General features: G+C 35.5%; 3 protein-coding genes across 5 annotated transcripts in view; 1 reads left to right on the top strand and 2 right to left on the bottom strand.

Moving 5' to 3' along the window:
- Window positions 1-881: 881 nt before the first annotated feature.
- LOC124537849 (AN1-type zinc finger protein 2A-like) lies at window positions 882-4,764 on the bottom strand. Its single transcript, XM_047114795.1, has 6 exons — window positions 4,510-4,764; window positions 4,345-4,387; window positions 3,699-3,885; window positions 2,963-3,117; window positions 1,832-1,934; window positions 882-1,165 (listed from the first exon to the last, which is right to left on the bottom strand). The coding sequence occupies exons 1-6, from the start codon at window positions 4,562-4,564 to the stop codon at window positions 1,025-1,027; spliced, it is 684 nt and encodes a 227-aa protein (XP_046970751.1). The 5' UTR covers window positions 4,565-4,764; the 3' UTR covers window positions 882-1,024.
- Window positions 4,765-5,174: 410 nt separating this feature from the next.
- Window positions 5,175-15,337, top strand: LOC124537847 (probable pyruvate dehydrogenase E1 component subunit alpha, mitochondrial). Its single transcript, XM_047114794.1, has 8 exons — window positions 5,175-5,381; window positions 5,492-5,566; window positions 5,851-6,019; window positions 8,959-9,182; window positions 10,057-10,228; window positions 12,102-12,251; window positions 13,402-13,577; window positions 14,589-15,337. Exons 1-8 carry the CDS (start codon window positions 5,328-5,330, stop codon window positions 14,766-14,768), a joined length of 1,200 nt encoding a protein of 399 aa, XP_046970750.1. The 5' UTR covers window positions 5,175-5,327; the 3' UTR covers window positions 14,769-15,337.
- Window positions 15,338-19,731: 4,394 nt separating this feature from the next.
- The window catches only part of LOC124538034 (multidrug resistance protein homolog 49), a 36,005-nt gene continuing 31,598 nt past the window's right edge, over window positions 19,732-24,138 (bottom strand). For all 3 annotated transcript variants that reach the window (XM_047115035.1, XM_047115034.1, XM_047115036.1), the window contains exons 20-24: window positions 23,238-23,400; window positions 22,528-22,722; window positions 21,579-21,788; window positions 20,867-21,013; window positions 19,732-20,276 (exon numbers count right to left, since the gene is read on the bottom strand). In XM_047115035.1, the coding sequence (XP_046970991.1) occupies window positions 20,037-20,276; window positions 20,867-21,013; window positions 21,579-21,788; window positions 22,528-22,722; window positions 23,238-23,400 (955 nt within the window). In that variant the 3' untranslated portion in view covers window positions 19,732-20,036. The remainder of the gene's footprint in view (window positions 20,277-20,866; window positions 21,014-21,578; window positions 21,789-22,527; window positions 22,723-23,237; window positions 23,401-24,138) is intronic.

Raw genomic sequence — 24,138 nt, forward strand, 5'->3', positions numbered from 1 at the left:
ATATCACAAGTGTTTTGTTGATAATTCCGCTATATGATTAACTAAAAACAGTTCTTGATTAATATATCTTCATTTGTAATACAAAAATATTCCACTAAACTGCATAATTCCACTTTAATTTAACTTCTAAAGTAACGAAAACAACTTTGTCGACATTCAAGACGCCAGTTTTCGATGAACGAACATTTAAAAGAGAGGCCTCGACTATGGATGTTCTACGACGATTGAATGAATTTATACAGATAAAAAATATATTATTTTAGTTTTAAGATACTTACATACAGGATACAGGTTGGAATATATTATATGAATTATTTATTAGAAACGTAAAAAGTTACCTAACGATAGATAAAAAAGTTATTTTTTATACTATTATATTATTTTTATAGTTGGTTTTTACATAAAAATAATATTTTTACCAAAAATGTTAAAAGAATTATTTTACTTAAAATTTGTGCACGGGTGCTTATTCGGAATTCTCTAAAGTTTTTTATTACGACCTGGCTTTGTTCAAATAAAAAAATATATATATATCGTTCTTTAGCATTCATTACCCATTCATTCAATTATTTTCACCTCACTAGTCGAACGCAAATGACATATCAATTCAAGGTCAAAGTTGTTTATTTACCTTTTCTCCTCTTCCCATTGGAATAGACTATACAGACCTCATTTCGGTTATCAAAAACATATGAAATATAAAAATTGATGAAACAGTCGACATTTGAGAATAAGGCATTGTCACCATTTAAGAGCTCACAGTGAAAGTACATCTATACATATAAATGGAAACCTAAAATTATTAGGTTTATGTAAATCACCGCTAGGTGGCGTTGTACCACAAAAAAAAAAAATTTAATACACTCCACCGGTTGTTAAGACAATTGATATAATTACACTGGCAGGAAAATAGTGCTTTATAGTGCTTGCATTCAGCTTATCTATGAGAACTAAATTCAGCCGTAACATACAACTAGCTGTGACTATGCGGAGAGGGGAGCAGCGCGGGTTGGGGGGCGGAGCGCTAGGACACGGAGCAGCGCGAATTCTGTTCGCCGCCCACGCGCTGGCGGGCGAGCGCTCGGGCCAGGGAAGCATCGCGCACCCCAGGGCTCTGTTCCTGGAGCGACAGCGCCAGCGCTCGTGCTAATGCCTCGTCCTCCGACTGCAAGGTGACAACACACGTTGTAGACGCTTATCACTTAGCGATAGGCACATTGAATGGTATAAACGATGCTGGTTAGGCACCACAGAGTCGAGATGGCTCAGTGGTTAGAACCGATGATTGCCAGTTCAAACTCAACAAGCACCACTGATTCATGTGCTTGATTTGTCTTTATAATTCATCTCGTGCTCAGCGGTGAAGGAAAACATCGTGAGGAATCGTGCATGTGACAAATTTCATAGAAATTCTGACACATGTGTGTGTCCACCAACCCGCATTGGAACAGCGTGGTGCAATATGTTCCAAAAACCTTCTCCTCAAAAGGAGAGGAAGTCTTTGGCCCAGCACTGGGCCACTAATAGAAGTAACATCTTAGATCATGGTATCTAAGATGTTACCGTCTCACACTTCAACTATGGAGTTGACAATGTAAGATAATAATTATCAGTATTCTATCTGTTTGTAACCACTTCCATTAGGTGTAACAAAAACATTCCTATCATTACATTAAATATATTATCCAGTACTAAGTATTAAGCTCAAACTAAAACTAACAATGATTTGATTGACTGATTAATAAAATACTGCCTCGGCTATAGTTGTATCATCTAGTTATTGCATCACAACAAAGAAAGTTTTGTCACAAATTATTTCAGATACCCTTACCATATTTCCTTGTACTTCTGAGAATGCTGTTACAGGAGTGGGGACAGTTGTACCATTTGCCAGATTTATTTCTTTCGCTTTTAAACGAGCCATCGCTGCGTTACTGTGAAATAATAATATCAATATAAGATTATAAATTAACATGATTATTTTTATTATTTAACAGCATACATGAATAAAACATTCATAGATAATGTCAAAATATCGAGCTCAACTAAATAAAAAACATGGTAAATATCCCATTTTAAATAACTGTAATAGTAATAAAAATGTTAGTTCAGGCCAGTTGTCTTTGTTTAACCACAGGACTGTACACTGATAAGCACTGTTATCATAACAACGTTATAGCTATAGCTCTTTAATACATAGCTAGTTTATATCATCACCACAATTTACACAACAATAGACTATTTGACTGGTTTTTAAAATCCATTTTATATTATTTAGTCGAGGTTAAGGAACCCAGTAAAAGTTGATTTTTTTATTTCTAGTACATATTTGCCGAAAAATATCATATAAAAATTCCATATTTAAATAACGCGCGAAAACGCTACTTGGACAATATGGCGCTGCAATGGGGTTGGTGACGTCACTTTGCTGTATTTTAATCTGTGGTACGTATACATAGAAAAGCAAGGTTTACAAACAAAATGACTTCTTTAGCTTAAACGAAACTTTTGAAAAAATTAATTTTTATTTATTGATTTTTGAATAAATTAAGTATGTATTATTTTCAAGTTTCGTTAGTAAATAACCATTTTTAAAGTCATAATATACACTGATTACAATAATTCACAATTTATTTTTCGCATTGTCAAATAGCCTATTTAAAAGATTTTATTTTAAGGGGGAATATCAAAACTTATACACAACTTATCAGTGTCAAAATAATTAAGTATCATTATTATATCACTTATTCTTATACACATGTATGTATGTGTTTATTCCTACACAAGCACATTCATTACTTATTTTTGTTAGATTTGCTCTCAATAAAATTGAAGTTATGAGAAGGATTACAACTGTTTATTTTATGTATATTATTTAAAAATAAATTTTTCACTTAAAATTTATCAGGACAGCCTATTAATATATCAGTTACTATAATCAATAACTTTAAATTATACTTACGCAGCTTGTCTTCTTTTAGCTGCTAATTTCCCTTCGCAGGAGTGATCAGCAGCATGTCGGTGACGGAGACAATAATTAAGTGCACATTCACTACAAACTAAGGGAACCATCTCTTTCGTTTTGCATCCTTTGTAGGAGCATCTGTTTGTGAATACCTGAAAAATACATCACATTTTGATAATTACACAATATAAAACAAAGTCACTTACCTTTACAGTATATGTATATGTAGTATGTCTATGTATGTTTAGATCTTTAAAATTACCCAACTGATTTCGATGAGGTTTTTTTAAAAGAAATAATTCAAGAGAAAGGTTTTTATATCTAATACATGGACAATAAACACTGATAATTATAGAAATTTCTAATGTATTAGTATATTTACTACAGAATTAGTTAATATACAGTATCACTATTACAGCCGTGTGAAGCAAGGGCAGGTCGCTAGTATATTATACAAAACAGATTTATTTCATAACATACTTTCTCTCCTCAGCATAAAATCGAACCATGAACTTTTGACAACAAATTTGATGCACACACTTTTAAAATTAATTTAGGTGTCTAGTTCATACTAAAAATATGTATGCAAATTCGTAATTATCCTTTGAAATTTCATCATATAAACCCTCTTTTGCAGTTATAATATTATTTAGGACAGTATGAGTATGAATTTTACATCATAGAACTATCATATTGCCTCATACTCGGACAAAAATAATGGAAGTTAGTTTACCTTATTTCTCCTCTCCCTGGCAGGATCTGAAGTACATTGGTTGTCTATGTGAGCACCCACAGCGACATCAGGAGGTTCTCCTCTCTTCCCAGGAACCGGTGCACCACATAACGGACATTGTGGGACTTGCACATCTCGTCCATTAGGTGCTGGGCACTCATGTTTAACATATGTGAAGTGGTCAGAGCTGTAAATGTTAAAATGTTTTTTTACTTTAATGGACTTATAATTATAACTTTTCATAGTGTTGCAATAAACAACTTGAATTTTATATAAATAATTCATGAGGGTATTGAAATGTTTTTAGTAAACCTTGAATGCAGTTACTAATATTTTAAGGTCAATGCCTATGAAAATTAAGTTTTGCAAAAATTTATCCTGATTTTGCAATTATCGACACTTGAGAATAATATGTAAACAAACTAAATTTAATAAATGTTATCTAAAAATTTCAGAATCAAGATTGTTTTAGTAGGTTCTACCCACATATATTTTTTATTGTAATACCTACTAAAAATCAATGTCATGATTATGACTCATTGAATGACTGACTCATTTATTATTATTAAATTAAATCAAAATTGTTAAATGTTATTTATTAATTTTTTATATTAAATGTTGAAATATTTCCATGGTCAAGGCTTACCAATATACATCCTTGCAAGCATCACATTTCATTGGCAGAAAGTCTGAAAAATAAAATTTTGTTTAATTTCATTCTGAAACAAATATTCTATTTATCAGATTTACTTACAATATAACTCAAAATTTTATACAAAGATGAAGTATAAGGTTTATTAAAGTTACTTACCCAATTTATTACAAGATTTATATGAACAGTTCTTTCCAATATGAGGAAACTCCATTGTTTAAATGATTAAAACGATTTTAAACTTAATGCGACTGAACGTGTCAAACGTTTTTATAAGAATGGCGAAATAATACGAAATTAAAACAATAAATATGCTAGACACTCATGCAATAGTCATCGTTGTTTGACGAATAAAGTTAAATAACAATGAAACGACATTTTTAAGTTGAAAGTTGGAACTCAAGTCAACGTCAGACTGACATTTAAGATACAAATATCTAGAATATTCAAAGTACTATTCAAATTCTTTTAAAGTTATGAAATATATAAAATGCTATAAAAGTTAACGAAAATATTTTTATGTTAAACTAAAAAAGTCAAATAAGACTGTTAAATAAAAGTCCAAGATAATGTGTGATACGGTTTAGTCTAAATCGTACGCAATTTTATAAATTTTATATGCAGCTATTTTTATCGTTACTACAACCTTGTTTTTGTGAGAAAAAATGTTAAATTTTAATAAGTATAACATTCGTTTATAAATATTAATTGTAATTAAATATAGCATACATTCTTCTTTGATACTTTTTAATAATCTCCTTTTGTTTCTGATCATATGCGAATGACCTTTTGTCCTAAATATCCGTGACAGTATGAATGACATTTAAAAGCTGTCAACTTGTCAACGCACATCACTATCACATATGTCTGGGGTCGGCCAAGATCTTTGATAGTCCCATAAAATTGTATTTAAATAACAAATCCATAAAACAGGGTACTTAATAAATCTGGGGTTTATCGAAAATATAATCAAAACAATGAGCAAGCTCATCCCTTCCGCCGCTAAGCTCCTTAGCGGAACTTCGATCACGGTGGGCTTGTGTTTTTTTTTTTAATTGAAATTTAAAAATTAAGAAAAATAAATATGCAATTTGTGCCGCTATTAGGCTTGTGTTAAAATCGGCGTGTGTTTGTGTTCTAGAAAGCGGCCGGCCCAGTTGTAACCACTTCGAACGCAAAGTATAGTACAAAATCAGAATCTACATTCGAAATTAAAGTAAGTATTTCTAAATTTTTTTATTAGTGCACTGTTTTTACGTAATTACTTGGTCCTTAATTAATAAAAATTCAATTAATTTTGATTTCAACGTTTATGTAGTGAAAGTTTATTTAAATTATGTAACCTAACCTTCAAAATGTCAAGTGTAAACTTGTTATCTATAGCAATTTTATGGAATATTTGTGATTCTGTATGAATAGTAAAATAATAAACTTAAACACTGTTAAATAACTTAATAATGCTTTGACTTAAAACAACTTATTCTTTTTTTTAATATTTAGCCTTATAAACTCCACAAATTGGATAAAGGTCCTGCTCAATCAGCCACACTTACAGCTGAAGATGCACTCAAATTATATGAGAAACTGGCAGCACTCAGGAGAATTGAAACAGCATCAGGAAATTTGTACAAGGAAAAGATTATTCGTGGCTTCTGCCATTTGTATTCAGGTATTTATAAACAATTTAAATATTCAGCTAGCTTTTGATGAAGAATAATTAAACTATGCATTATTTTATGGCAACATTTAAAAAAGTTTTAAATTATTTTCTGTATAGAAATTATTATATTGTTTCTTTATTTAATTTGTCAAAATGAAGATTCCTTTAGTTTATCTATACTCATATTATAAATGTGAAAGTAATTCTATCTATCTGTCTGTCTTTTGTTTTTTCACAACCGAACCAATGAGCTAACTTTGATGAAATTTGGTATGAAGCAAATTTGAACTCTAAGGGTACTTGACATAGGGTACTTTTTTACCTAACACATAAGAAACTATCCCCTAAAACGAGTGAACCCACGGGTTACTAGTTTATTATATATATGCATATTATATAAAGTAACATTTAAAAAATATATTCAATTTTATCTCAATTTTGTCTGCTGTGATATTGCTGATAGCAATAATGCTGACTTTTCTGTAGTTTTATTAAGTTTATTGTTCAACCTTTTATTTATTCACTTGTGTATACACAATATTTTTCTTCAATATTGTCTAATTCTTTAATTTTGACAATTTATTACATATTCATATAAATCGGTATTTACTTTTGTCTGTTAAGTTGGTATGAATGGAAATAGTAAAATCTGATAAAGGAAATGTAAACTTATCTCATACAAGATTAAAACCAGTGATTGCTATCACGTTTAAAATTTCCATAGATAACTAAATTTATATTTATGAATGAATTACATGTATGTTTAAAGTTGTTGTAACTGATATATTTGATTTTATAATATTTATAAGATGAAAATTGTGGTCAATTGAAATTTCAATAATTGTCAGGTAGTAGCCAATAAAAGGCGAAATTTTAGAATAGTAGTGTATGGTTTCCAATCAAAGTTGTAAAGATAACAAACCTATAGACTATTTCAATGAGAGAAGGAATGAAATAAGGCTAAACTTGGGCTTACATATTTCATACAACTCACAAATAACTGTGTCATTGTGTTCTACTAATAATTCTCGATTAATATAATAATAATAGTAAATTTTCCTGGAAATTTTGTGCTCTTGGGGTAAGGCTATGAGGAGAAAGTTACGAGCATATTTCATCATGCTGCTCCAATGCTTGTTGGTGTATTCTTGTGGCAGAATTTCGTTAACAATTAGTCACATGCCTCCTTTGCACTTTGCATTGCAACCATGCAGGTTTCCTTCACTGCCGAGCTCATTGTGATTTATAAACATATATTACGCACATGAAAATTCAGTGATGCCTGCCTGGGTTTGAAACCCCAATCATCATCATTAAGATGTACACGCTCTAACCACAGAACCATCTTGGCTCTCTTGATTAGTATATTATTATTACTAATACATAACCAACAATACTACTTATATACTTTAATTATACTATTATTATTTTTAATTTTCTGTTTTATTTTATTTTTATGGAATAGGTTGGCGGAGGAGCATATGGGCCACCTGATGGTAAGTGGTCACCATCACCCATAGACAATGACGCTATAAGAAATATTAACTATTTCTTCGTCAATGAGCCACCAACCTTGGGAACTAAGATGCTATGTCCCTTGTGCCTCTAGTTACACTGGCTCACTCACCCTTCAAACCGGAACACAACAATACTGCATACTGTTGTTTAGCGGTAGAATATCTGATGAGTGGGTACCCAGGCAGACTTGCAGAAAGTCCTACCACCAATTAAAATGATATCAATTTTATCAATGTTCCATATACTAATTTATTGCAGATCCATAGTACTAGTAATAATGTTATAGATTAATCAAGATCTAGACTAATGATATTGTGTTTATTTGATGTCAGATGTTATTTATTTGGCTTTTGTCCTTTTGTCGTTGAAAGAGATGATAAGATTTAAACACACTATGATATTTGCTCTCCTATATATATACACTACAAAGTAATGTATTAATGTATCTTTATATATACAATGACATCTTATTTGACTACTTCCGTCCACTTTATTTTTACAACCAAAATTCCGATGGCAACTTTGTTTGCATCGATACTGAATGTCTTTCAAAATATCAACCAATGACGTTGCATCTCAACGTCCAAAGTTGTTTATTTGTCTTTTCTACTCGCCTGTTTCAAATACATATGCTATGTATGAAACTGCCATTTTCGGTAGTGACTTCTTGCAATTTCCGACTCAAGAGTTGGTATCGTTGTGTGTAAATTAGTTGTTGCCTGCGGTTTCGCTCACCTTTAGGGTGATGCTTGGAGTACAAAGTTGCTTCATACAAAATTTCATGAAATTTGTTTCACTGGTTTGGACGCGAACGAGCGACTGTCAGACAGAAAGAGTTACTTTCACATTTATAATAGTATAGTATAGATCTAGAGTATGTGTTTTATTTTCAAAATAGTTGTAACCGTGACTTCGTGTGAGTTATAATTTAACGAAGTTATCGTTGTAGCCTAAATTACTCCTTATTACATCAGCTTTCTACCAGTAAAACTCCCGTCATAATCCTTTCAGCCGTTCCAGAGATTAGCCAGAAACAAACAGATAGACAGACAAAAATTGTAAACAATATATTTTGGTACATGTACCATGTATACATATATATGCATTTAGTAAATTGCGGTTATTTTAATATTACAAATAGACACACTCCAGTTTTCTTATATAGCTGTGTCCGCGACCTTATAGGCGCTTGTTATAGGCTAAGTTACTCCTTATTTCATCAAATTTCTGCCGATAAAAGTCCCGTCAAAATCGGTCCAGCCATTCCAGAGATTAGCCGGAACTAACAGACAGACAGAAGAAAATTGTAAAAAATGTTACTTAGGTATATGTCTCGTGTATATCGTGTACATTAAAAAAAAAGCGGTTCTTTTAATATTACAAACAGACACTCTAGTTTTATGATATGTATAGATTAATATCATCTTCAGGTCAGGAGGCTGTGGCAGTTGGCATGCGGGCAGCAATGCGCGATGTTGATTCCGTCATCACTGCATACCGCTGTCACGGGTGGACACACTTGATGGGCGTCAGCCTGGTCGGAGTCCTGTCTGAGCTAACGGGAAGAAGAACAGGATGTTCCCGGGGCAAGGGTGGTTCTATGCATTTGTATGGACGCAACTTCTACGGAGGCAATGGTATCGTTGGAGCTCAGGTATGATATGGATATTAAATCATCATAATAAATAAATATTGGACAACGTCTCATACATTACTCTGATCACAATGTTAGGACCTAAAGCACTTAGGAAAATCAGAAGTAACGATGGTGCCACAAACACTCAGACCCAAGACAAAATAGAAAACTGATGATATTTCTGCATCGATTCGTCCGGGAATCGAACCCGGGATATGTCGGAGTGTACATCGGTTTTGATGGGTACGCCACCCATTAAACCGGTGTACACACTACTCGACCACGGAGGTTGTCAGAGTTTCTGTAGGTTACTTTTTATGTCGTCTACTTAAGAAGCAGATACCGCCAATGCTATAATGATTTTTGTCTTTTAATAAGGTATTTAAAAGATAACCTTAAAATTTACATTTGTGATAGATAAAATGTAAGCACTTATTAGTTCTTCGAACTGGAACACGTAATAAGTATTCTTGTGTAGTAGAGTATCTGATGAGTGGGTAGTTCCACCGAGGTTGCCGAGATGGCCCAGTGTTGCCGACATGGCTCAGTCGTTAGAACGCGTGCATCTTAACCGATGATTGCGGGTTCAAACCCAGGCAAGCACCGCTGTTTCATGTGCTTAATTTGTCTTTATAATTCATCTCGTGCTCAGCGGTGAAGGAAAACATCGTGAGGAAACCTGCATGTGACAAATTTCATAGAAATTCTGCCACACGTGCATTCCAGCAACCCGCATTGGAATAGCGTGGTGGAATATGTTCCAAAGCTTCTCCTCAAAGGGAGAGGAGGCCTTTAGCCCAGCAGTGGGAATTTACAGGCTGTTGTTGTTGTTGTGGGTAGTTCCCCCGGGGGGCGTGCCCCGGGCTGTGTGTGAGGCGGGCTGTGTGCGCAGGTGCCGCTGGGCGCGGGGCTGGCGTTCGCGCACAAGTACCGCGGCGACGGCGGCGTGGCCTTCGCGCTGTACGGCGACGGCGCCGCCAATCAGGGCCAGCTTTTCGAGGCCTACAACATGGCCAAGCTGTGGGACCTGCCCTGCGTGTTCGTGTGCGAGAACAACGGCTACGGTGAGTCAAGACTGAAATAACGGATCCAAAGTGTCATGTATTCTACATCATTCACATCGACTTAAGACGTTATTGATGTGAAGGAGGCTCATTATATCCGGCGTGATCCCGTAGAGTCTGTGAAATATAAATATTGGACAACAGCACATACGTCACTCTGATCGCAATGTAAGCAGCTAAAGCGCTTGCATTATGGAAAATCTGAATTAACGACGGTATAGTACGACACAACTTAGATGTAGCATCGGCCGGTTTACACAACCAACAGAAACAGCTCCCTATCGCACCATTCGACGATATTCGTAGCGTACTTAATTTGGATGTGATCGGTTTTACGAATTTTGCCGATGCTGCATCTAAGTTGTGTCGTTCTTTACCACAAACACCCAGACTTAAGAGTACATAGAAATTTAATGAACTTTTTCAACATCGACTCGGCCGGTAAACGAGCCCGAGACCTCAAGGTGGCGTAATCATGAAAACCGGTGTACACACTACTCCACCAAAATTAATACATGTCTTAGTAGTCTAAAGGTACATATATGACACTATAAGTATTATTTAACAAAGTATGCTCTACCGAGAACTTTCGTAGGGTTACTTTGTGAAATTTGAAGTGCGAGGTTGACTACCACCGAAAGTTCCGTATATCACCTGTCAGATAGACATATGGACTCATGTAACACCAAATTTCCAATTTTCGAATTTTAATTTATACATGTTCAATATATTGCTTTTTGTCAAATAACATGATTCTAGTTAAATGATAAATAATCGTAATTTGCACGATAATATGCAAAGGCTTGTCTTTACAAGCTGTTTATACTAAGATAAGGCACGTATTGCATTGTATAAAATTAATATATTTGGAAATCGATTTTATGGGTACTTTTGCTTGTTATGCTGACGTTATTTAAAATTTCAAGGTCATTAGAGTTACTAAGGTATGTACACAACTTAGATGTAGCATCGGTAAATTTAATAAAAACGATTACTGTCGATTTATACAACCAATAGAAATAGCTCCCTATCGCGCCATTCGACACTGTTCGTCGCTATAGATTCACGCGTCAGAGAAAGCAAGTGCATGTAAATCGACGCGTCAAATTGACGAATATATTAGGTAATATGATATTAAAAGTTATTACGTTTGTGCAAAGTTCATATTCGCATGAGAAATAAATATTGATAATTTGGGATAGCGTACCTAATTCGGATGTGATCGGTTTAACGAATTTTGTCGATGCCACATCTAAGTTGTGTCGTACTATAGCTCACGTGATTTATTTACAACTCGTATAAACTTCAATAGTTAGTACTAAGCATTCCCCAATAACCTTTGGTTTACCTACAATCCTTAACATTCCTTTAGTAAAAGACGTTATCCTTAAGAAAAAAATTAAAAGACATTAATTTAAAAAAGTATAGTTTGTTCTAATACCAATGAATTGTCCAAATTGTCTTCGTGTGGTAAGATTAAAAAATGTAAATTTTTATTTTTAATTTTTCGATCAACAGATAACCTAAAAGCGTAGATTAAGTTCCATTTTCCCGCTTTTATGATTTTAATGTTATGGCCTCTCCACACTTAGGCGCGATCGCGAATCAAAATCAAAATCAAAATAAACTTTATTCAAGTAGGCTTTTATAAGCACTTTTGAATCGTCATTTTACAATTAAGTGAAGCTACCACCGGTTCGGAAAGTAGATTCTACCGAGAAGAACCGGCAAGAAACTCAGTAGTTACTCTTTTTTAACATTTAAAAAATACAACGTCATGTTAATTAAATACAATTGTTTCAATTAATGTATCCTGCTTGGAAGTCTTGAGTGTTCGTGTTTGAGTCAGTGAGATGGATATTTTTTGGGTAAGGTATGGGCACGAGCGTGGACCGGGCGTCCGCCAGCTCGGACTACTACAGCCGCGGCGACTACATCCCGGGCATCTGGGTGGACGGCATGGATGTCATCGCCACCAGGGAGGCGACGCGGTTCGCCATCGACTACTGCACCAGCGGGAAAGGTGATATATCAGCCGAGATGTTATAGTGGTTAGAACGCGCGCATCTTAACAGATGATTGCGGGTTCAAACCCAGGCGAGCACCACTGAATACTCATGTGCTTTGAAATAAAACTAGTTATAACGGATTTGAATCGCGTATATTAATTTTTTTTTAACACCGTGGTCACGGGTAGACTCAGTCGACCCGTGACCACGGTGACCACGAACGCTGTAAAGTGCTCGAAACGTTGGGATGTTAAAAAAAAAATTAATATACGCGATCCGTTATAGCTAGTTTTATTTCAAAGTGTAATCGCGAAAATTTAAGACAACATTATACTCATCTGCTTAATTTGTGTTTATAATTCATCTCGTGCTTGTCACCTCTTGGAGTTCATGTTTGGTTAATAAAAAAATTTATCAAATTCGGTTAATCGGTTTTGTTGTGAAAGAGCGACATACAGTGTTACTTTTACGTTTATAGTATTATTATAGATTGAAGCTAAGAATATGTTATATAATATGCCCGTGACCTTGTAGGCGTTTGAATTTAACAAAGACAAAGTATTATTGTAGCCTAAGTTACCATGTTATATCAGTTATCTGCCAGTGAAAGCCTCGTCAAAATCGGGCCAGCCGTTCCAGAGATTAGCCGGAAAAAGGGCTATTTTAATATTACAATATTACCGGTCAAGAATTTGGCATTAGATTGGCGTTAGACATTTGAATTTTTATCTAATTCTAATTTGTTTCAATATCATGGCACTTTGATAAAAAACTATTCTGGTGTTTTAATGGCTAATAATTGTTCATCGTACATCACACAGCAGCAATGGCGATTGTTATTCGTTATTTACCCAAAACACTAAATATTTATAGCTGTTAACGTTGAATGAGTGCCAGTGCATACACTAATGTTGTTTTTTATGCATATGACGTCACCAATATGACTGACAGCTCTTTTGCGAAAATAAATAAGGAGTAAAATTTTATCTAATTTAAGCCAAGAAAATAAATTTCCGAAATATATTTTTTGAGGCTTTGTATTAGGAAAATTTATGTTTTGAAGTCACTTTTCAAACATAATAGAATAATCTATTGGTAAATGTGAAATATACTTAATGTATTGTGTGTCAGTGTGAGTGTGTGTCAGCGTGTGTGTGTGTGCAGGTCCGCTGGTGATGGAGATGGAGACGTACCGTTACTCGGGGCACTCGATGTCGGACCCGGGCACGTCGTACCGCACGCGCGACGAGGTACAGGAGGTGCGCCAGACGCGCGACCCCATCACCTCCTTCAAGGAGAAGATCCTCTCCAACGAGCTCGTCACACCCGACCAACTCAAGGTATGTGGTATCTTAACAGGACCTAGTTACCAGAGTCGGATTTAAAGGTGTGGAGGCCCCGGGGCCACAAAGCAGTGAGAGCCCTAGACAAACAGAAGCGTGAACACCCTAATAATTATATTATTATGAATTAATTAGTTTTTTTTAATTCAATCAGTAAGCTATGAATGGTTTCGTATTTGTATCGGTAACTTTTAAAATATTAAATAGTAACATTATTATAATTTGACTATATCTCTGTATTTGTTAACTTGCTGAAAACTGTGGCCCCCTCTCATGTGGAGGCCCCCTCTCATGTGGAGGCCCCAGGGCAGTTGCCCCGGTTGCCCTCCCCTAAATACGGCCCTGCTAGTTAGTATCCACGATTATAATCTGTGCGCTTGCAGAATGCTGTGGAACTTTGTCAAAGTATATCGAAAATTAAATTAGCGAAAAAATCAAAAGGAATCCATTTGAATAGATTTTGATTCTGATGTAAATATTATTTAATATTTGTTCTGTTATAGAAAATATTTCTTGAATATGACTTAAAACATTGTTCTTAACCAATATTATATTTACAAAATAACACTGAAATATCGTGTACAACTTTAAATATCTACACTAACACAGAAGCAAACTAAGACCAGAAGATTGCACCATTCTGATCGCGTGGTTTATATTTATTAAAATATTCTGAACTCATATTCGTTTTAACGTGGGTAAAACCACAACACAGACAGCCTTCTGACGTATTGTTGATTAAACCAAAGATATTACGATGAGTCCATAGACGATTATGACCTTCATTTAACCGAGGTGTCACATAATAAGAGATATGCAACACTCCAGCGTCCATGGTAATGTAGTCTAGTATATGTCCTACAGAACATATACACCGAAAAGAGCAATAATAGAATACAAAGTTAAAGTCGTGTTACCCAATAGCATATGGGCTGCTTGACGGTAGGTGGTCACCTCCCATAAACATTGCCTACCGCTCGCAATATTAATGGGCCACCATTTTTCCAGGAAATTGACGCGCAAGTCCGCAAAGAAGTCGACGAGGCAACGAAGCTGTCCAAGTCGGAGCCCGAGGTGGGCGTGGAGGAGCTGGCGGGTGACATCTACTACAGTAACTTGGAGCCGCAAATCCGTGGCGTCACGCCGCACGCGCCGCTGCAGCACGTCGAGGTCGTCGCGCGCAACTGAACCCATTCGTTCATTCATTCATTCATTCTTCCATTCATTCATTCATTCATTCATTCATTCATTATTCCGCAATGATCATTTTTTTGTATATATATTAAAATTCATTATTAAATGAATTCAATTAAATATTGCCATATTGGATAGGGAGCTTTCGAGTATAACGTAACGCAATTTTTAACCCAAAAATACCCCCCCCCCCTGCTAATGCACTGTAGCGTTTTACGAGACAACCCCTCCCCCCATATTGGGTTACGTAATACCTAAACGCTCCCACTGTTATAGCGGAATAATAAAGAACATTTACATCTTTTGGATACATAGATCTTATAGAAATGTTAGTTTAAAATTACCAGCAACATTGTATTAGAGAAAGTTAGGATTATTAAAAAATGTATCTTTTGTTTATTTCATATTGCGACGTTTTTAGGAAATCGTTTTTTTTTTTTAATCTTTATTTATTTTTTTGTTCATATTGAAACTGCCACTTTATAATTTGTCAAAAATATACGCACGTTATTGCAATTTTGTTCTACGTTTAAGGGTAAATAAATATTTATAAAATATTCTTATTAAATTGTTTTTTATTTTAATTGCTTTGACCAAATCGCCGTATCTTCCCTCTTGCTGAGCCCTAGTCTTCTCTTTCTCTCTTCTCTTGCTGAGCTAAGGCCGTCTTAGCCCATTGCAGGCGTAGGGTCCATGAGACTATAGTATGGACTATAAAATGACTGAACTAAATAGACTATAGACAATAAATGATAGTGATGATTTTGTTACTTTTAAAACAATAAGTAATATATATAAATAAATAAATAATAAAAAAAATATCGTATACTTAAAGAAGAGCTGAGATGGCCCAGTGGGTAGAACGCGTGCATCTTAATCGATGATTTCGGGTTCAAACCCAGGCAAGCACCGCTATGTATATGTGCTTATTATGTTTACAATTCATCTCGTGCTCGGCGGTGAAGGAAAACATTGTTAGGAAACCTGCATGTGTCTAATTTCATAGAAATTCTGCCACATGTGCTTTCCACCAACCCGCATTGGAACAGCGTGGAATATGTTCCAAATCCTCTCCTTAATAGAAGAGGAGGCCTTAACCCAGAAGTGGGAAAATTACGGGCTGTTACTTTAAGACGAATACTGTAATTTTTAATACAGTATACCAAATATATCTGGCTTTACTACAGCTAGACGCCTCAAGACAGTACTGTCTTTACCTAAACATATGACGAAATTTTCTCTCACACACATTGGGATCCTGAAAAACTGACATCCAGCAAGAGATTAATCATGAATATAAAAATCAAACTCATAAAAACTCTGTCAAAAATCAAAATCAAAATAAACTTTATTCAAGTGGGCTTTTACAAGCACTTTTGAATCGTCATTTTACAATTAAATTAAGCTACCACCGGTTCGGAAAGTAGTTTCCACCGAGAGGAACCGGCAAGAAACTCAGTAGTTACTCTTTTTCAATATTTAAAAAATATAATCATATTAGTTAAATACAATTATATATGTATGTAATGTATCCTGTCTGGAAGTCAATAGGTATTAATTCCAAGCTTTTTTATGATCTACAAAATCTTGTATCGAGTAACATGCCATTTTTACCAAAGTATTTATTATAAACGATTTGAATTTACGAAACGGTAAAGTGATAAAAAAACATAAAATGTATTTCTAGTATTTCTTGTACCGTCGGCATCATATACATAAATATATAAATTTGTGAAATATACTTAATGTATTACAATGAGTTTCATGGCGTTTCATGTGTTGGATAATTTAGATGCTTAGAAAGGAAGTATGTTTTCCATGCATTTGGGACAAACGAGTGTTTTCAATATTTAAACGATTTTGGATGTAAGAATTGCATTGATCTTTATTTTTTTTTATATAATGGTGGACGAGCATATCGGCCACCTGATGATAAGTGGTCACCATCACCCATAGACAATGACGCTGTAGGAAATATTAACTATTCCTTACATCGTTAATGCGCCACCAACCTTGAACCTTAGTAACAACAGTACGCAGTATTGTTGTGTTTCGGTTTGAAGGCTGAGTGAGCCAGTGTAACTACAGGCACAAGGGACATAGCATCTTAGTTCTCAAGGTTGGTGGCGCATTAACGATGTAAGGAATAGTTAATATTTCCTACTGCGTCATTGTCTATGGGTGATGGTGACCACTTATCATCAGGTGGCCGATATGCTCGTCCACCATTATATTATGCAAGCCGCCTGGGTAGGTACCACTAACTTTTGGTACCTACCCAGGCGGCTTGCACAAAGCCCTACCACCAAGTTAAACTCACTTGGTCACTTTAGATGTTTCTATGTATTTGATATCTTAAGTATTACTTCATATTTGATACTGACTATGACAGCCACTTCAAACAACATGAGAAATCAAAATGTGATCATCAACTTCTTATATTAATTTTAAAACATATCATAGATATACTTAAAATAATCCTTTCTACGTCCAAGTTTTTTAAACTAAACAGATTGAAAAAAATCCACAGAGTAAAGAAAACGTGAATTTGTTTTAGTAAAATGAAACGAAATCTTAAATTCCACAATTTATTTCGATTACAACCCTACGAATTACAAGTCGGCTAACGCATTAAACGCAGTACAGACGTCATGATTTCATCAAAATATTTCGTAATCACAATTATTATTTGAGCTGTTGTATTCACATCCTATTGCTAAAAATGCTAGAAATATTAAAGCGATTTATATAGATTTTTTAAATCACGCTGTATACTATTTATTAGCTTATATATCTAGGCAAATTATATTAGGCATCAAAAGTCACACGATTCGTATAAAGGCACAATTCAGCTAAAATTAACAACGACTATTATATTTGTTTATTGTCGTTAAAATAATTCTCTATACAATTTAAAGTATATATTTTTTTAAATCTTTAGTTATAAATTCTAAAGGCCTCCATATTCCCACACGAGTTCACTGGTCGAATCCCGCTCCACATTGATGTTCTGGGCCCTAGGGCCTCCATAAGAAAGGGGCCTTCACAATAGAGGTTCCAAGGAGTTAACACTTTTAATGTAATATAATGTTTAAATATCTGGATATTATAAAATTATAATTATATTAACATTAACTGTTTTAAAAGATACCGATACAAAGAGTAAAATAATTAATTTGTAAAAATTATAATTAGGGGCCTAAACTCCTACAGTTGCCCTGGGCCTCCACTCATTTGGCGCCAGCCAGAACCTGCAGACTTCTAAATCCGGTTCTGCCCTCTTCCGTTCTCGAAAAAGTTCGCGCACATTGTTTAAAAATACATAATTATTCAAATATATAATGTTTGTGCGTGTAGGAGTATATCTAATCTCATGTTTTGCAATCGTGCGTAAATGTGAAGAGGCCATAACATTAAAATCATAAAAGCGGGAAAATGGAATTTAATCTATGCTTTTAGGTTATCTGTTGATGAAAAAAGTAAAATTAAAAATTTACATTTTTGTAATCTTACCACACGAAGACATTTAAGATTTAAGATTAGTACAAAAAATACTTTTTTAAATTAATGTCTTTTAAATTTTTCTTAAGGGTAACGTCTTTTACTAAAGGAATGTTAAGGATTGTAGGTAAACCAAAGGTGATTATTGGGTAATGCTTAGTACTAACTATTGAAGTTTATAGGAATTGTAAATAAATAATGTGAGTTATAGTACGATACAAATTAGATGTAGCATCGGCAAAATTCCTAAAACCGATCACAGCCGAATTAAGCACGCTATCCCAAATAATCAATATTTATTTCTTATGTGAATATGGTCTTTACACAGACGTAACAACTTGTAATATCATGTGACCTAATATATTCGTCAATTTGACACGTCGATTTACATGCAGTTGCTTTCATGCATGCAGTTCTCGGGTTGAACTGACGCGAGAATCTATAGCGACGAATAGCGTCGAAGGGCGCGATAGGGAGCTATTTCTATTGTAATCGGGTTTATTGAATTTGCCGAAGCTAAGTTGTGTTATACTATACATATAAACCTGAAATTATTATATACGAAATTAATAACATTTTTATATGATATAAACATTTTAAAATAAGTTATTTGTAAATAAATGGATTGGTATAAAATGTATGCCTAGTTATTGTTACACAGTACACAGATAAGCAAGATAATTTTAGAGGATTATTTCTTAAAATATATAATTTAAGGCAATTTTTGTACATTGTGTTTGTAACGCAAATTAATTAAATGAAATTATTGTTAATATTTCGGTAAATCGACAAAATTTATATTTATTATATAAAATGTTTTCTAAGAGCTAAATAATTACTAATATTAAGAAAGTGACTAGAGAAACAAATCACGTAATTATTTATGTCTAACTACACTATACACTTATAACAATTTATTTTATTTCAATTATTCGAGTAATAACTTTTTACAGTGTTCAATTACACTTAGGTACATAACCGCGTAAAATTAAAAATGGACGACACGAAGCAACGATGAAGGTTTCGTATTTTTAAAAAACGAATGTCAGAACGTTATTTACACAGTTAAAAATTCATGCAAAAGTCGCCTTATATTCTGCCAGCCTAATTTGAATGTTGCACTTTTTAAAACTATGCTTATTATTTTTATATTTTATTATTTACAGTGCAAGAATTAATATTAATTAATATAATTATTGACTTTTTCCGTAAAAATATCAAAATCTCATGATTTTGTAGGCAGTAACTCTATCATTGTCTTCTAAATCCAATCTTTCTTACTTAATACAGACATGCATTTAATGACAATCAAACTGACAGATTAATTGTCAAACATCAGCCACAAACAGTATATTTTATTTACAGTAAAATAAACATATATATAATCAACGTTGAATAGTTCGTGTATTAAATGAATATCCGTTAAATTCCTTTGATGCTTTTTTTTTTTTTTTTTTTTTTTATTTCCAACAAAGCGGATAGGTAACAGCTAGTTCCTCAAACATTTTCTCGTCACAATTCAAATGTTTCACTTTTTGTTTGTAAAATAATGGGGAACTATTCAGTTAAAGCGATTAACTGAATAATGATTACTGGACATTCACTGGTTGCCTGTTGTATGAACGTCGCCCAATTATCATTCAGATTAAAACCATATTATTTTGTTATGGTGGTTGATTTGTTTGACAATTAGTCTGCAATGCAATTTATCTTTTGTTCTAATTTAATTAAGGAGTTCGTTTTATGTTAGTGAGTTATAACTTAAGGATTCTCTTCGTTTTCCAAATTCTCCTCACTCTCCTCAACGAAGCCGCATTGTAACTCGTATAACCTGGCGTAGATTTTCTTGAGAGCGATAAGTTCCTTGTGGGTGCCCATTTCCGCGACCACTCCCTGATCTATGACGCAGATGACGTCAGCGTTCTGTATGGTCGCGAGGCGATGGGCGATGATGAGACATGTCCTGCCTTCACTCGCTCTATCCAACGCTTCTTGGACAACCTTCAATGGACACAATAAAAATGTTTAATTTAGAACAATAAAGTCGGCTCTTCATAACCTTTGGGACGTAGGATTTGACTGTCAGTATAATTACGCAAAATATGTGATTCGGAATAAATTAAAACGTCATCGTAAAAACCAAAAGTTCCAATCTAAACTATGGGGTTGACACGGCCCCGTGGATACACCATATGTACCTAATCTTTGATATCTTAAGCGCTTGTTCGAAGTACAAGGTGATATATTGTATACAAGAAACTACTGAACAGTGTAGTCTATCTCCATCGGCTAGCATTTACTGCACGCGATTTATATAACATCATAAACTGATCATTTCGTCTGTTATCTAAATCTATAATGAACGCAAGTGTCAATCGTAGCAGTAAATGTAGACGCGGCGGCTAGAGTGTTGACGTGTCGTGTGTGTGTGTGTATATGTGCGTGTGTGTGCGTGTGTGCGCGCGCGCGTTACCCGCTCGCTGTGCGTGTCGAGCGCGGAGGTGGCCTCGTCGACGCGGCGGCTAGAATGTTGACGTGTGCGTGTATGCGTGTGCGTGTGTGACGTATGCGTGTGTGTGTGTGCGCGTTACCCGCTCGCTGTGCGTGTCGAGCGCGGAGGTGGCCTCGTCGAGCAACAGCACGCGCGGGTCGCGCACGAGCGCGCGCGCGATGGCGATGCGCTGCTTCTGCCCGCCCGACAGCTGCGACGCGCGCTGCCCGATGCGCGTCGCGTAACCCTGCACGACCACGACATTACTCAATATTGACGACCTCCGTGGTCGAGTGGTGTGTACACTCAGATTCCGGGTTGGATTCCCGGCCGAGTCGATATAGATTATCATTAGTTTTCTATGTTGTCTTGGGTCTGGGTGTTTGTGGTAGCTTCGTTACTTCTGATTTTCCATAACACAAGTGCTTTACATTGAAGCTACTTACATTGGGATCAGAGTAATGTATATGATGTTGTCTCATATTAAAAAAAAAAAAGATGAATGTATTGCCTGTGTTGGAGTCGGTACCTATCGACTCGAATACGACGACGTGCACAACAATACCAGCCTGCATCAGCAGCTGGGCTAAACCCTTCCCTTTGAAGACAAGGTTTGGAGCATATCACGTCGCTCTATGCGGGTTAAATTCATATGTGCCAGAATTTCGTTGAATTTTGGAACATACAGGTTTCCTAACGATGTATTCCTTCACCACCAGTACAAGATGAATTATAAATACAAATTGAGCACTAGGGCATCTCGGCTCTTGCTGATCCGTAATCTAAAAACGAAAATCATAACGTTTTCTCACATCTGGTAAGGCAGCGATAAACGAGTGCACGTTGGCGGCCTTGGCGGCGACGACGATCTCCTCGATGGGAACGTTCCTGGTGTTGTCTCCGTAGGCGATGTTCTCGGCGATGGTGCGGTCGAAAAGCACGGGCTCCTGCGACACGATGCTGAGGTTGCGGCGCAGAGTCGTCAGCCGCATGTCGCCCACGATGCTGTGGTCGTCTAAATACTGGAATTGTACTCTTACTTTAGTATTTACACTACATATATAGTTTAGTACTTTACTTTGCTGTTTCGTTTGAAATGGTGACTTAGCTATTGTAATGTTAAGGACACTGCATAAGGGATAAATCTAACCAGTTTTGAAAAAAGGTCTCTGATTAATTTCAGTGATATGTACCGTAGCGTCATGTTGTTAGTGTTATTCACCTTTTACCTTTCATATTCACCATTCATATATCACATTCACCATTCATATCATATTCACGATTCATATTTCATATTCAACTTACATATTTCATATTCACCATTCATATATCATATTCACCTTTCATATTTCATATTCACCTTTCATATATCATATTCACCTTTCATATTTCATATTCACCTTTCATATTTCATATTCACCTTTCATATTTCATATTCACCTTTCATATTTCATATTCACCATTCATATTTCATATTCAACTTTCAAATTTCATATTCACCTTACATATTTCAATTGTTGTTTTATGGGAGAGTAAAATGTTACAGAATAATTGTAACGAATCAACTATAGTTTAGAAACTGGCTCTATTTCAAGCAAGAAACTTGTTTTCTTCATATTTCACATTCACCTTTCATATTTATATTCACCTTTCAATTGTTTTGTGGGAGAGTAAAATGTTACAGAATGATTGTAACGAATCAACTATAGTTTAGAAACTGACTCTATTTCAAGCAAGATACTTGTTTTCTCGTGCACGTACCACGTGGCCGTCGTCCGGGTCGTACAACCTCTGCAGGAGTTGGATGAGGGTTGACTTCCCGCAGCCGCTGGGCCCCACGAGCGCCACGCGCTTCCCGCTCGGGATGAGCAGCGACAGGCCGCGCAGCACCTGCACCTCGCGCCGCGTCGGGTAGCGGAAGTTTATGTTTTTGTAGTGGATTTTGCCGTCTGCTACCTGAAAATCGGAACGCGCTTTGCTACCGCTTATGTTATATATTATTTTTGTTTGTAGTATTTTGTAATATCAACTTGTTATCAGCTAGTGATTTTTTTAATGAAATCTTAGCTTTAGCTTAAATATTATATTATAGTGCGACACAACTTAGAAGTAGCATCGGCAAAATTCGTAGAACCGTACACATCGGAATTAAGTACGCTATCCCACAGTACCCAACATTTATTTCTTATGTGAATATGATCTTTACACATACGTAATAATTTGTATTATAACCTAATATATATAACCTAATATATCCGTCCATTTTTTATGATACTCTATTAATGCTTTCTCGGATTGAACTGACGCGAGAATCTATAGCGACGAATAGCGTCGAATGGCGCGATAGAGAGCTATATCTATTGGTTGTATAAATCGGCAGCAATCGGTTTTATTGAATTTGCAGATGCTCCATCTAAGTTGTGTCGTACAATAATTTTACAATTAATATATTATCCTCTCGATGCACTCACGTAGGCGTCGGGCACGGAGGGCGCGTGCGTGCTCTCGACGAGCGGGCGGCGCGCGAGCAGCGTCATGACGCGGCCGGCGGCCAGCACGGCGGCGCCGAAGTTGGGCGCGAACGCCAGCGCCTGACCCATCATCCACGCGCCGAATATCAGCGCCTCCGACACTCTGCCAGTTAGCCAGTAACACTCAGTGGAAGTTATTTTCCGTTGTCACACGTATAAGTACATTTCTCAATTTTGAAACTATACTAGTAATAGTATAATAAACTATATTTTACTTTGTGTAAGCCCGTCTGGGTAGGTACCACCCACTCATCAGTTATTCTACCGCCAAACAACAGTACTCGGTATTGTTGTGTTCCGGTTTGAAGGGTGAGTGAGCCAGTGTAACTACAGGCACAAGGGACATAATATCTTGGTCCCCAAGGTTGGTGGCGCATTGACGATTTAAGGAATACTTAATATTTCTTACAGCGTCATTGTCTATGGGTAATGGTGACCACTTACCATCAGGTGGCCCATATGCTCGACCGTCAAACTATACCATAAAAAAAAATATTAGTATTGCCCACAATGTTCGCCGCAACTTGACAGAGTTATAACGTTAACGTAATTATAACTGGCTAACATTTTTGTTTTATAGCAGGATAAAGCGCATTGCCAGTATTTTTGGAAATAATACAAATCAAATCAAATCAAAATAAAATTTATTCAAGTAGGCTTTTACAAGCACTTTGGAATCGTCATTTTACAATTAAGTGAAGCTACCACCGGTTCGGAAAATAGATTCTACCGAAAAGAACCGGCAAGAAACTCAGTAGTTACTCTTATTTAACATTTAAAAAATACAAAGTCACGTTAGTTAAATACAATTATTTAAATTAATATATCCTGCTTGGAAGTC

This window comes from Vanessa cardui, chromosome 19, assembly GCF_905220365.1.
Source record: "Vanessa cardui chromosome 19, ilVanCard2.1, whole genome shotgun sequence".
Classification (NCBI taxonomy): domain Eukaryota; kingdom Metazoa; phylum Arthropoda; class Insecta; order Lepidoptera; family Nymphalidae; genus Vanessa; species Vanessa cardui.